The sequence below is a fragment of the Catharus ustulatus genome, chromosome 11 (genome assembly GCF_009819885.2).
Source record: "Catharus ustulatus isolate bCatUst1 chromosome 11, bCatUst1.pri.v2, whole genome shotgun sequence".
NCBI classification, from domain to species: Eukaryota; Metazoa; Chordata; class Aves; order Passeriformes; family Turdidae; genus Catharus; species Catharus ustulatus.
In genome coordinates, this window is record NC_046231.1 from 12,213,180 (window position 1) to 12,227,535 (window position 14,356).

General features: G+C 42.1%; 1 protein-coding gene across 1 annotated transcript; it reads left to right on the forward strand.

The window, feature by feature from the left end:
• The first annotated feature begins 5,884 nt into the window (after positions 1–5,884).
• Positions 5,885–11,390, forward strand: LOC117001536 (putative per-hexamer repeat protein 5). Its single transcript, XM_033069955.1, has 3 exons — positions 5,885–6,027; positions 9,497–10,273; positions 10,454–11,390. Exons 1-3 carry the CDS (start codon positions 5,885–5,887, stop codon positions 11,388–11,390), a joined length of 1,857 nt encoding a protein of 618 aa, XP_032925846.1.
• Positions 11,391–14,356: the final 2,966 nt, after the last annotated feature.

Genomic DNA, 14,356 nt, shown 5'->3' on the forward strand with positions numbered 1-14,356 from the left:
TCTCCCTTGGAATTCCCATCTAAACAAAGGATTCCCTGGGTATCAGAAGTCTGAGATACATTTGTTGAGACCTTTCTTCTGTGGTGCTCAACCCACCAGGGCCCTACTTCTGGGTAATGCCTCAGGCACCATGCCAGTGCACATAAATCCACCATTCTGCATAGCAGCTCCTGGTGCTGTTTGCATAGGTGCCAAGAGATACTCAGGGCCTGTAGATGTGGAAAGTCAGGGCCTGAAGCTCAGAAACCAAATGTAAAAATGTCCCTACCTACACAAACACACCCACACCGGACAGTGCTGTGAACTCTGACCACAGCCTTCAACAAGGAATGCAGCCTGAGAGTCCATGCTGAGAATTACACAGCTCCCACTTTGGGAATGCCACTGGAGAAATTCTAAAGAAAGGCTTGGGAGGTTGGTAGCTACACTCTGTATGATTTGCTGGAAGACTGGACTCTGGTCAGTGCCCTTTGGTTTACCTTTTTCCCTTCTGTTTTGCATCTTTTGAAACAACCTACCTTTCTCTCCCCTTTCTCCCTCCACATTTTCACCTAAAACATAGCTACTACCATTAAAAGTTATATTCCACAAGGATTAAACTTAAATTTTAAGATTAAAACATAAAAATTACCAAGTCTGGTGGGGTTCAGGGGCACATGCAGTATTCAGATAACTACTTTTGCTGGCCTGCAGTAAGAGCAAACTTGTCAAAGGTTGCAAGGGATTTTAATGACATTGAATTAATTAATTTTAAATCTTTACTCAATGAAATAACATTTATTAGACTGACTAGCAGTAGGGAGACGTTTGTCAGCAGTGCTTAGGTTGGCAGACTCTCTGTTACTATACATAGCCAGAGAGGCAGAGAGTAAACATCTTATAGGATTAGCAGCTAGGTTCATAGCTGAGATGAAATTTGAACATTTCATTAGTATAAGATTAATTCTGACATTTCATAAAGCCAAAATGCAAACAATAAAATGTGTCTGATATAAATACAGTATGCAGCACTTACTCAGATAAAGTTCAAGAAGCACAGCAGGTTTAGTGCCATGACAAAGGAAATATAGGAGGGTCATTTAAGGACCCAACTTCTGCTAAGCACTTCAGTGTATGCTTAATCCTGTAGGTATCAAGCAGATGCTTTGTATTTACTAGAAGCAGAAAACAATACTAATAATCAGAAAACAGGAAATATTTCCATGGCTAGTTATTGTAAGGATGCTGAGAACTTCATCAAGGAACACAATACCACAACTGATTAATTTTTTTTTATTATGCCATCCTCTTAGTTTGTGATATTCTACAACATAACAACTACAGCTTAACTTCAGAGACATATGACAATGTTATTATAGAAAATACTTCATTACCTTTGCTAAGCACTATTTTTTAAGCTATTTCCTGCTGCAACATGTTGGAAGTCAATATATGCCCCTTCTATATTTTCACATCATGATTATTCTTGGTTTTCATGTTATTAAATGCTTTATCTTGTTGATAATAAATAAATGTTAACTTTTTTCATCTGTTAACTTTTATTACAAGTTTTATTCCAGGAAATAGTCAGTTGAAAATCTTCCTTTCAAGATTGAAAATTATATGTTAAAAAGAAAGAAAATGTTATGTTGAAAGCAAGACTCATTTCTAAAGCTACAGCTGCACGTTGCTTTGTTCTATACTGGGCATGGGTAAGAGCATTCATTTGAAGGAGTGAAAATTCACTGGATTAAACCTGCCATTAAAGGCCTCCACAAAGGAGCACTGCACAGCCTTGCCCATCTGATCCATTGCTCAATAATTTCTGCTGTTAGAAAAGTTTTTCTTCTAGTCTAGCCTGAATACTTTTGCAGCTGAAGTGTTGTGTTCACCTTGCTCAAGGAGAATTGATTAATTTCTGTTTCTCTGCTGGGCAAGTATTTATAACTTCACAAAACTATATTCTGACCTTATCATTATGCCTGTTTCACTCCTGCCTCCCCCAGCCTGCCTTTCTTAAGTCAAAAAGCAAAATCTTTGCTTTTTTCATCACAGGTTGCACTTTCTAGACTACTGATTATTTTCATTTTAGTTCTCCAGAGAGAAGCTCTCAGCTTCAGCTCCAGAGCCACCATTCCTCAGTAGACAAGAAGACTTTCTGTAGTTTCTAGTCAAAGCTCCTGTTCATACACAGTGCAAAGCTTGGCTTTTTTAAAACAGCACAGCAATGCCCACTGTAGAGCTAGCTGCAATCTGATGAACTGCTGCCCCTTGCTCTTTTCCTACAGCTGCTCATTCCTGCCTACTGCAGTATCTTACTTTCATCCTTATGGAATTTTAAAGACCAGTTTATCAATAACATCTTGATCAACTCAAATTATTGTTAAAAGTAGATTTCTTATTTAAAAAAAACCTTTATTTCCCTTTTGTTAAGGACATTATCTTCCTAAAATTTCACTAAGCATCTGACTGCACTATAAGCAAAGCTTCTACAGATTAGAGAGACATGATGAAAGCTTAGAGGCTATAATTGTTCAAAAAGAATAATTTCCTTTTCAAATGTAAACATCAGCCTTGCAGACAAAGATAAGGCCAAGTGCACAATTAGATACACAAGTCTGTGTTTCTGCTCCTATCTCCTGATATCAAAGATTGCAGGAAAATTCCAAGTGTTTTCTTAAAACGTAAAAAAGAAATGAACAGGAAAAAGTGTAGGAGACTAGAAGGAGTCATACCAGAACTGCCAGCAGCTTTTAGAAAAGCTGTTTTCCTCAATGCAGGAAGTCTTTGAAACAGGAGATAACCAGCCATGAGCTGCAGCAGCCATTCAAAGCAGAAACCATTTAAAATGTTTACATTTTGTCCACTGGCCTTTCGAATGAAAGCCAAATTCCATAATGTTATTTAATCACATCCTTAACAGCCCATCTCTTGTAAGCAGAAAAGTATATTGTCAGTATACACAGTGGGCAGAGAAACAGTGTCATTGCCACCTATATGGTTTCAGTTCATGTTTGAACTATTATTAACTCAAAGCTGCACTAAACCTAAAACAACCTTTGAAATAAACACATGCAGGAGCCATTCTTTCTGCCTTTAATATTACCAAATTTAAGGCAAAAGTCTGTGCTTTATACAGTGCAAACTCCTCTTTAGTAGAAAAGATCCTTAGTGGACCAAAGAGAACCAGCCCTTTGGGCAACGAGTACTAGGAGGCACCTTTGACAATACTCTGCATTATTATTCATTTAATTAAAATGGACTTTGCAGCTTAAGAAGAAGAAAGAGCCATTGAAGTGTTGTATAAAGCACCTAAGAACAGTTTCTACCTTTCTTAGATATTTAACAGTTTATAAATACACAAAGCAAAAAGAAAGCCACTACCCTGCCAAAGGTTTCACAGGAGAGCACTGGTGTAGCAGACATAGAAACACAAGAGTTCTGATTTCTGAATTATCTATGGATGCTCATGGTACTCCAAACCCTGTAGTCAAATTAGACATTCTTTGCTTTAACACTCCCACTAATTTTTTTTTCAGATGGAAGAAGTTGAACTCAGCATCAGACAATGAATAGCACAGATGACACAGATTTTATAGTTATTGCAATATGATGCATTTAGACTCTTGTAGCATATTTCTCCCTATCAAAATAGTTGTACCTCTTACCTACAGCTAGCTCTGACTTGCTTGCAGTCACTAGACACTTCTGTGATACCAAACCTGTTCTTTCCACCATGACTCAGGGCATGCCAAGGTGCAAGAGAAAGAGGTCTCAGTTCTCTGTGCAGTTACAGGGTACATCAGCCCAGCAGACAGGTCAGTGTCTGACCTTCTGGTGGAGTCAGTCAGTCTCCATTTATTCTTCTTGCAGCCTAATCTGAACAATTTCACAGCAGACAAAAAACCCCTCCCCTCCACCTAATCTCTTATTATCTTCCCTAGTGGAGTCCATCTACTTACATCAAAGCACTGGTCTCGTTAAACCATTGTTTTATAAATCTGCTAATAGTTTTCCTATCCATAATACAGAAGACACTGCTGATAGAAATATGTCAACAGGAAGACAAACAGGCAGCATTTGACATGCTATTAGTCCAAGTCTGGGTGGATAAATAAATCATAGATCACATATTCACAAGGGGGAAAACACTGTTTATTTCTACTGGATTTATTACGCACACATCTCCCATACAGCACGGTGACAAAACACACCCCACAAAAAAGGATGGCACAATGTACTGAGAAAGGATTGCTGATGCAACCAGGACAAAGAACTCTCTCCTTAGAAAGGGCTTCAGTCTCTTGGGAATATATCACACTGGTCACACAAAATGAAGCCAGCTGGAAGTTTCCTTTGGCTGTATCACTGTATATGGCAGGGTAATTCATCAAGACTGAATCATTCCTAAACACTGGATGTTTCTCTGGAAGTAATTTGTTCTATCAGTGCAATAAATATTAAGTATTTCACCCCTTTCTCTAAAATATTGCAAATTCCCACACTATTCTTAGATGAAAAATATATGCAAGTGCTAGTCTGATTCTGAACCAGGCCTACCCAGCAGTGTATCCCACCATCTCCTACCTGAGAAAACACAAAATAACTTAATGATGTTGGTAGCCCTCTGCCTACATTTCAGCCTACCACGCTCTCCATAATAAATGATACTGATGCTGCAAAACTGAACCCAATTTATTTTAGTGACACTTCCTAATTAAGAACAGCAGTAAAGCAACCACCTTGGCAATTGTTTCAGATGCAACCTGAACTATTAAAAAGACAGGATTATAAGGTTAGCATCTCTTCTCTCTTAAAAAAGGGTGATTTGCAATCAGGTCACCCAAAATCTAAGGAATAAAATGCACACAGATGTGGAGTCTTCAGTTAAAAGAACTTCATACCTGGAATCTTTACTGGTGCAATAGACCATCAAAAGAAAAAATTTACTTTGGGCTAGAAGTTTGTCATTACACAGGTGCCTGTAACCCACTGGTGCCATCCACTTTCAGACAGTGAGGAATGATTTTAAAAAATGAAGAGTTCTTCTTTATTTTTTCAGAAGCAGTTACTTCAGAGGAAGTATCTGAGATAGGTAAAAATTTACCTTGATCTCTAGATAAATGCTGTGTGGAAGCATTTGGAGACAGAAGCTCATTTTGTTTAAAGAGCAAAGGTGCCTCTGTGCCTAATGTACCATGTTCCAAAATCTACCTACAGCTCAGAGCACCAGGTTTCAGTAAAATACATTTTTAGTCTGTTTCTTCAGAAAACACAGCCCTGAGCACAAAGATGGTGTGATAGAATAGAAGAAAATCCCTATTTAATCCATTTTAATTGTGAAAATAAGATCTCTGGAGGACCTAAGCACAGGACTGGTAAGAAAACACAAACTTCTCTTCCTCCACTGCTTTCTTAGGGCAAAGACTGATGTGAAGCCAGGCTTCCTTCACAGTCCTGGTGGAAGAACAGCTTCCATCCTGGTAATTAGGCACTGCAGCCAGAGGCACAGCAGAGCAGCACAACACAGACTTGTTGGCTCCCAGGAGCAAGGCAGGGAATTTCCAGCACTGGGGGCAATGGAAGGGTTTGCACCCAGGGCAGAGAACCCCGAGCACTTTCTGTGCTGACAGCCCCACGGATGCTCCACACAGCTCATCTCATTCCTGTGGCACAGTCCCACTCTGGGCTGGTTTGTGCTGCTGAGGGTTGGGGCTGCTCACAGGGCAGCTCTCTGTGTGTTGGCTCTTTCCAGCAATGGGAACTTCTGTCCAACTCTGTCACTGCTCAGGGCTGGTGAGGGAGCCCTGCCATGGTACTGTGACCTCCTCTTGCTCACAGGCTTCTACTGTAACTGGTCAGTGCTCATCACCACACTCATCTTGGGGCTCTCATTAGTTCATAAATGGTTCAAAAGCCAGGGCTGCTGATCTCTGAACCCACTCAGCACAAGAGAAACCTAGTGAATGACTTTAATGGGACACAGTCAGCCCTGGGTTACACCACAGACTCTTCCACAGCTCGAGCCTTACTTACCAGCCTTGCCACGTAGCTGCAATCACATATTGTTTCCCCTACTCTTTGAATGAATCAAAATATTTTTAAAGATCCCTCACCAACCCCTCCCTCCCCCCCAAAAAAGAGGAAATACAAATCACTAACCTAAACCACAGCCTTCCAGGAAGTATTTATGCTCTTTCAGCAATATTAATGCTAAAATCATGGTAACGTTAGTTGCAAAATTGTTTCACTCAATGTCTGACCATTAGCAATATGAGGCTTTCTCAGAAGCAGATGAAATGAGATCTCCTCATTACAGGAAGAGGCATCCCTCATTTGTTTGTTCTAGGTATCATTACACATCCCTGAAACTCAACTGCATCCCTCTAGGGAAAAGTTAAAGGTGATTTTTTATACATATTGCTCACCATTACAAAAAAAATGTGTGGGTTCCTCCTAAGAAACTCTAAAAAAACCCCCATACATTAATTATGTTATCAAGATCATTCCCTTACTGCAGCTCAATAAAGATAACAAAGCCAATTTTAACAAATTCAGCAAACTTCAAGGAAGATTCAAAGAATGACTGCTACATTCCTGCAAAAGGAACCAATTAAGAACCCATCACTAAAAGGAATTTTGAATGTATTGCTCTTGAATGAAACAATGTTTGAAGAAGGAAATTAATTTGTTTAGGAGACACATTGTTGGCTTTGCTGAGTTTTACTACCACGGTTTTCCTCCAAGAGGAAATAGATTATTAAACAAGAAAGAAGAAAGCGTCTATCAATCCCAGTAAGCAGCCTAGTGTTAATGTCAGCAATGACATGGCAAGGCTTCTGCCAGAGTTTTATTTGGTATTCTTATGATTATAAATCCTCCAGAGCTTCTAAGATCAAATTTACATCCAAATTCCTTCCAAAAGTTTGGGATTTTGATGTGAGCTTATTACATATTCTTATCTGATTTTTTTTTTTTAACTTTAATTCTTTATGTTTTGGACTGGCCTTTCTTTTGGGCATTTTATAACAACAGGGTCCAAACTCCACCAAAATACAAATCATCATTTATTCAGCACAGAAACCTGGCCTTTTCATGTACATTTTTGGAAGCTGCCTTGTCAGCTAGATCTGCCAAGAAACAGAACCCAGAAAATAAGTCCTACAAACTGTATACCAGAATCAGAAAATTACATTGTATGATAATGAACTAGCACAGTTAAGGAAGCATCAGTGCTGCCTTAGTGGTTCCTAAAAGTAAAAAACTGAATTAGTGTGCCATCAGAGCTGTGCTATTGTACCAGAAGCACAGCACAAAGCTTCCAGCACTTCTCTGTTCCTGGTCTCAGACTTGTTCCAGTAAGAAGACTGTGCCCTGCTGCTGCCTCTGCAGCTCTGACCCATTTTCTCCTTCTCCCTCTAGGGTCTGGAACAAAGTTTTGCTGAGACCAATGCAGAAGAGGAAAGAAAGAACGAGGATAAGAGAAAACAGGGAAAAGTATAAGATAAATAATAGAGTCATGGGTGGTCAATGTTAATTATTAATTGATTGAGAAAGAGAATACTAAAGTGCTGTCACTGCATTAAACCCTGCTTGTGCCTCCTTACAGACAGATCAAGAGCTGTGGGGGTGAAGCCGTAGGAAAGGGGGATGTTGACGGCAACTGCAGCAATTCTGTACCAAAAAATAAAAGCAGACAACCTAGCCACTGACCTAGATGTTGCAAAACACAGATAGTTTTGCTTTCAGTGGCCCTCTCCTCATGAAGTTATTGACCATACCAACTTCATTTGGTTCCATCTTATTTTTTCTCTTCTAGTCTTGCTAAATCAGCATATACTGGCAAAACTAGGTAAACAATATTCCCTCAATGTAGAGTTTGCCTTCCAATTTTGACCTGGGGTCTCCTACAGCACAGCCCTGATGCAGAAAAAAGATGTAGGAGGGACCTTCTCACTCTCAAACAACTCATCCTCCCATCCTCTAACTCTGCCATGATTTCCTCCCTACTTTTTAATTTATTGAAAAGGCTGACTGGAGATCAGAATCCAGCAAATACACTCACCTGTTCCTTCTTCCAGCCTAAATAAACCAGCCAGCCCTTAGCTGCCAGCTCACAGGGTCCTAACCAAGCAGTACCTACCCCTATCTTCTTTTTTCTTTTTTTTTTTTAACTCTCTGATATTTAAAAAAAAAACAAAAACAAAAAAAAAAAACCCAAAAAAAAACCCCCACAACACCAAGCCATGTAGCAAAACTTCCTCAGAAAGTTCTGAGAGTTCTGAGTCTTGCTGTGCTCCCTAGCTCAGAGCCCTCACTGGAAGGACTCAGCACCCCTGATGGAGCTGGGCTCAGGCAATGAGCTGCTGTGAGATCTCAGAAAGAGGAACTGAGTTCCTCATTGCCTCCCTCAGAAATTCCACAAACTGCTAAGAGATGCAGAAGCCAGGAATGAAACAGGCCCATTGACTTCCTTCTGCAGTGTGTGTGGAGGCTCAAGGCTGATCCTTGCCCAAACTAATATTTAACAGCCTGCCATCAATCTAAAACCTTCTTTGGAGAATTAGGAGTCAGCATGTACAACTTACTGTTCTGTGATAATTTTGGACCTTGACCACAAGGAATTATACACTCAGACATCAAGAGATTGCAGCATGAAAATCTTCAGAAAGCCAGAGATATTTTTCTATGTTGAGGGTACATATGAATGTTCCATTTTTCCTTTAGAATATAACATCTCACAAAGAATTTCTCATGGTAGTTAATCTTCTGGTATCACTATTATTTCAGTACATAAACAAAAACTTAAGGTTTAGCTGGCGCCAAAGTAACATCATATTTTTAATTACATAATTTTATGTTTAGACATTTCTATGGTTATGTTTGCTGAGATGCAAAAAAAACTTTGATTAAGAGCAGCTTGAAAAACTAAGTAATCACAGCAAGGAAGGATGACTGCATGTTTACCTGCTGGTTATATCTCATCTCATTTATTTGAAATTAAGTAAGAAACAACTAATTGTTCTAATCTATGTCTAGCTCCAAAATCAGAATTTTCATTCTACTTTATTTTGTGTCAGAGATTCCTCCCTGCTGAGGACAAGACATAACAAGACAAAATTTTTTATTAGGTTCAGCAGATCTGCAGAGAATTATTAGGTCACAAAAGTTTCAGTTCCTGGAAGTGGCAGAGACAGAAGATATCTGGTGTGAAAAAGGGTGGCTGTCAGAGGAATGTCACAGGCAGAGCCACGTTCTAGTATCAATTCTTCTATTCATTTGTGCCACAGTAAAATCTTAGCTAAAACATTATTTTAACATTTGCTAAACTCTGTTTGACTTTGCATGCAGAACTGACCTTTAGCATCGCTGCTCACAGGTCACATGCTATTCACACATAAAGTACACGCTTCAAATCGGTATATTTGCTGCACTCTTGAGGAAGTTTGGATCTTCCTCATTCCCAAAGCAGAAATCTTTAGTTTCTGTTGGAATGCTGCTGTCGGGTCCTTCGGAGTTCGGCGGTGTTTTTTGGAAGGAAAGCCCATGGGAGCGCAGCCCGGCTCCCCCGCGGGAGGATCGGAGCCCGAGCCGCGGCCGCTGCCCTGGTTCGGGAGGCTCGGGAGGCTCCTCCAGCAGATGGAGCTTCAGGGCAGCCCAAAGGGCTCCGGCTGTGCCGCACATCGCCGGGAGCGGCTCCCGCTGCATCCCCACGGCCGGGCACGGCCTCCGGAGCCGGCACCGGCACCGACACCGGCACCGACACCGACACCGACACAGACACCGACACCGATACTGACACCGACACCGACACCGACACCGACACCGACACCGACACCGATACCGGCGCCGGAACCGACACCGACACCAGCACCGACACCGACACCGACACCAGCACCAACACCGACAACGATACTGACACCAGCACCGACACCGGCACCGACACCGACACCGACACCAGCACCAACACCAACACCGACACTGACACTCACACCGACACCAGCACCAACACCGACACCGGCACCGACACCGACACCGGCACCGGCACCGACACCGGCACCGGCACCGACACCGACACCAGCACCAACACCAACACCGACACTGACACTCACACCGACACCAGCACCAACACCGACACCGACACCGGCACCGACACCGACACCGGCACCGGCACCGACACCGACATCGGCACCGGCACCGACACAGACACACAGACACCAACACCGACACAGACACTGACGCCGACACAGACACTGACGCCGACACAGACACCGACACTGACACAGACACTGACGCCGACACCGGCACTGACACCAACACCAACACCGACACCGGCACCGGCACCGACACAGACACACAGACACCGACACCGACACAGACACTGACACCGACACCGGCACTGACACCGACACTGGCACCGACACTGACACCAGCACCGACACCAGCACTGACACCGACACCAACACCGACACAGACACACAGACACCAACACCGACACCAACTGCAACACCAGCACCAACACCAACACCGGCACCGACACTGACACCGATACCGACACCAACACTGACACCGACACAGACATAGACACCAACACCAACGCCGGCACTGACACCGACACCAACACCGACACCAACATCGACACCAACACCGGCACCGACACTGACACCGACACCGACACCAACACTGACACCAACACCGACACCGACACCAACTGCAACACCAGCACCAACACCGGCGCCGACACAGACACCAACACCAACACTGACACCAACACAGACACCGACACCAACACAGACACCGACACCAACACTGGCACTGACACCAACACTGGCACTGACACCAACACCAACACTGACACCGACACCAGCACCGACACCGACACCGGCACCGACACCGGCACCGGCACCAACACTGACACCAACACCAACACCAACTGCGACACCAGCACTGACACCGACACCGGCACCGACACCAACACCAACACCAGCACTGACACCGACACTGGCACCGACACTGACACCAGCACCGACACCAGCACTGACACCGACACCAACACCGACACTGGCACCGACACCGGCACCGACACCAACATCGACACAGACACACAGACACCAACTCCGACACCGACACCAGCACTGACACAGGCACCGCCTGCGGCTGTTCGGGTTCGAGCAGCCCACAAACAAACCAACAACCAACACACCCTCGACAAACAAACCAACATACCCCCAACAAACAAACCAACAGCCAACACATCCCCAACAAACAAGCCAACAACCAACATCCAACACACCCGACCCCTCCCCAGGGGCACACAGGGAGCGCACCTGGCTCCAGCTGCCTCTGCCGCCCCTTCCTTGCATGTCCCATTTAATGTGTGCACCCAAAGCACAGCACTCGTACAAGTTTGAGTTCATTTTGCTAGACCTGCACCTAAAGCAATAATTCAAATATTTTAAAATATATCTTTTCATTCTTTGCAAAACAAGGTTAATTTCTAATGAAACTATTTGTACTTAGTCTGGAAATGGAGAAATTGAATCAGGAGTTGAGTAACAACAGGGAAATCCTGTCTTCTATTACCCTGCAGTATTTCCAGCTACATTAAATACATACACAAGTTTATTTGAAGTTGCTCTCACCTTGTAAAGTTTTCCTCTGTCTTTTCAAAAAACACTTTTAACTAGAAAAGTATGTTGTTCTTCATTTTACAGCCTCCTCCTCCAGTAGCTCTGCATTTGCTGATGTTCAGGCACTGGGTGTCTCCAGAAGGAACTTACTGTCTCCTACATTACTGGCCAACATTTTGGGCTTGCCTGGTTCTTTTAACACACATGCACATGCACACTGCACTCCAAAAACCTCAGCTGCTCGGTGTAATGGGGTTGTTGTGATGCAGCCTTCCCTCTGAATCCTTGAGCTGAACAGCAGAGATAGGTGCAGGTACATGTGAGTGAGCCCTGTGGGTCACCTGTGCTTTTCAGCCATGAATCACTGTAGATGCACAACTTAACACAGAGGTGGCTAATTATCATTTTCTGTTTTTCACACAGAAATAGTAACGCCTCCTTCACATCCCCAACACTCCCCAGGGCTCTGCTGATTTGGAAATTCATAGCCACTGTACTTAGAGAAATCAAGTGTCCATAGTCCCTACCACATTTAGGACATAAAAGTTGACTTGTTTTACTTAGAGTTGCTTTTTCCAAGTCCACCTTCCTTCAATTCAGCTTCTTGCTTCTAACCTTTCAGCTTATCAGCATTGATTTATTTAATATAAAGTAGTGAGGTTACCTTAGATCAATTATACCGTTTTTTCTGTGCAATTTCCAATGCTTAATACATCTGTTACTGCTCAGCCGCAGGGACAACTTGTCCAGCTGGATCCTAAATTATTTCAATCCTTAATTCAATTGTATTTTTGCCACAGCCCAGCCAATGAGCATAATTCTTTTATGGCTAAGAAGCCTCTTTAGAAATAATCCAATAGCCCATATTAAAATATAGGTCATTGTGAAAACTGCCAAGTGCCTGACTTGTCATAACTTTGAGGACAGGCTCTGAGTCTCCTTTGGCATTGCTGATTCTTTCAGTGCTTGGAGGCTTAATTTTAAAACAATCAGCTCAACAAAAACAATTTACTTAGAACTGTCCAAACTACTCAATGTTAGCTGAGAAGCTAAATTGCTACTTGGTGCTGTACTTGGATAAATGCTACAACTAAGGGCAACTGGAGGTTTCCAAGTACTAAATCAGTTCACAACTTGAGGTGCCTATTGCTATAGAACTGCAAAGGTTTTGGACAGTAAAAGAGAGTAAAGCCCACTCAAACCTATATGTGAGGTGAAGACACCTGTGAGATGAATGTGTAAACTTCCATAAGGCAAAACATACAAAAAGCTTTTAAGCTTTGTGGCGAAACTATTATTCGCTCTTCAACTAATACCTAGTATGAGACTTGAATAGTTTCAAAAGTTTATATTTTTAGAGGTTCACTTTCTCTTTAAGAGAAGTATAAAATTGGTCTTTTTTCAGTAGATTTTTTTGAGGATGAACTGATTTTTAATTAGCTACTGGATTGATTTTTGTCTTTCTTTCTCAAAGACATGGAACCACAGTATCAAAAGCTTAAAGAAATACCTTAGGGCCTCTAACAGCCACAATGATCCTTTCTCTCAAGTAACAGCAATGGAAAGCTCATTGCTTCTAGGTAGGTAAGATGAATCTGACTTTTTTCTGTCCTTGTGGATGTCCAGCACCTAGCACAACAGAATTCTGATTTGGATATAGCCACAGTGTAAAACTTGGACAACTGTAGTGTGAACCTCTGCTTGCACATCTTCTCTTAGTGAAAAACAACTTTATTTAGCATAATTTGATTGTTTCTGAGTACTTTCAGAAAACGAGAATTCTCAAAAAAGAGAGACAGAAATGAGGCTTTCATTTTGTCACCTCCTTTCCACATATCATTCTCACTGGCCACAGGGAGATCTGTTTCTGTACCAAAGCAGGAAATTTGATCCCAAATATTAGGCCCAATAGAAAGAAAGTACCAACCATTCATAATTTAAAGGTTTTCACTCTTTGTTTGGACTTTATTGCAATCAGTGAAACCAGCTGTTTTGCATTTGGAAAAAAAATTCATCCTATTGTGCCTTCAGATACAGGTGCATGATCCCTCTTAAACCGAATGAGGCTACTTAATGTTCAGTGATCAGTATAGTACACAATAAGCTGAAGATCAGCAGCCTGTATTAAGATACTTTTTATTAGTTAAGCAAGATATCAAGCTCATTCTCAGTCTTTTTTTGCAGTCTGCATAATTGGACATATTTTATTTACTGTACAAGCAGCGATATCAGCAAGAGACTGGCAGCAAAAATAAGACAGGTCCTCCCAGCAAGTAAGAAAATATTGCTTCTGGCTTCTTGTTTAGTCTTTTCAACAGGAGGAAAATAATACCCAGCACTTTGCCATCAGCAGTGCAGTGAAAAAATGATCTTAGGATCATATAAAATTCAACAAATTTTTAAACACTAGATATTTCGAGTCATCTCTCAGTCTAGCTTTGGACATCAAGCAAGGTGTCTTGTTTGAGGTCTGCAGATGACAGAAATGATGAATACAAAAACCTTGATGTAGGCAGATGCAAATAATGCTATGACCACACGGAGTTCCCAAGCTCAAACACTTCTCATGAATTCTACCCCCAGGTGTAGAAGCACAGAAAACTCCTACATGTGAACCCAGCTTCCCAAAGGAAGGCAGATTAATTGGGTACCTTTTTCTCATAACTGCCTTATATAAAAGCAAGGAAAATGAGGTAGATATTAATCTATCACGACTTTACAAAAGTAGCTGTTACAATGACATTTGT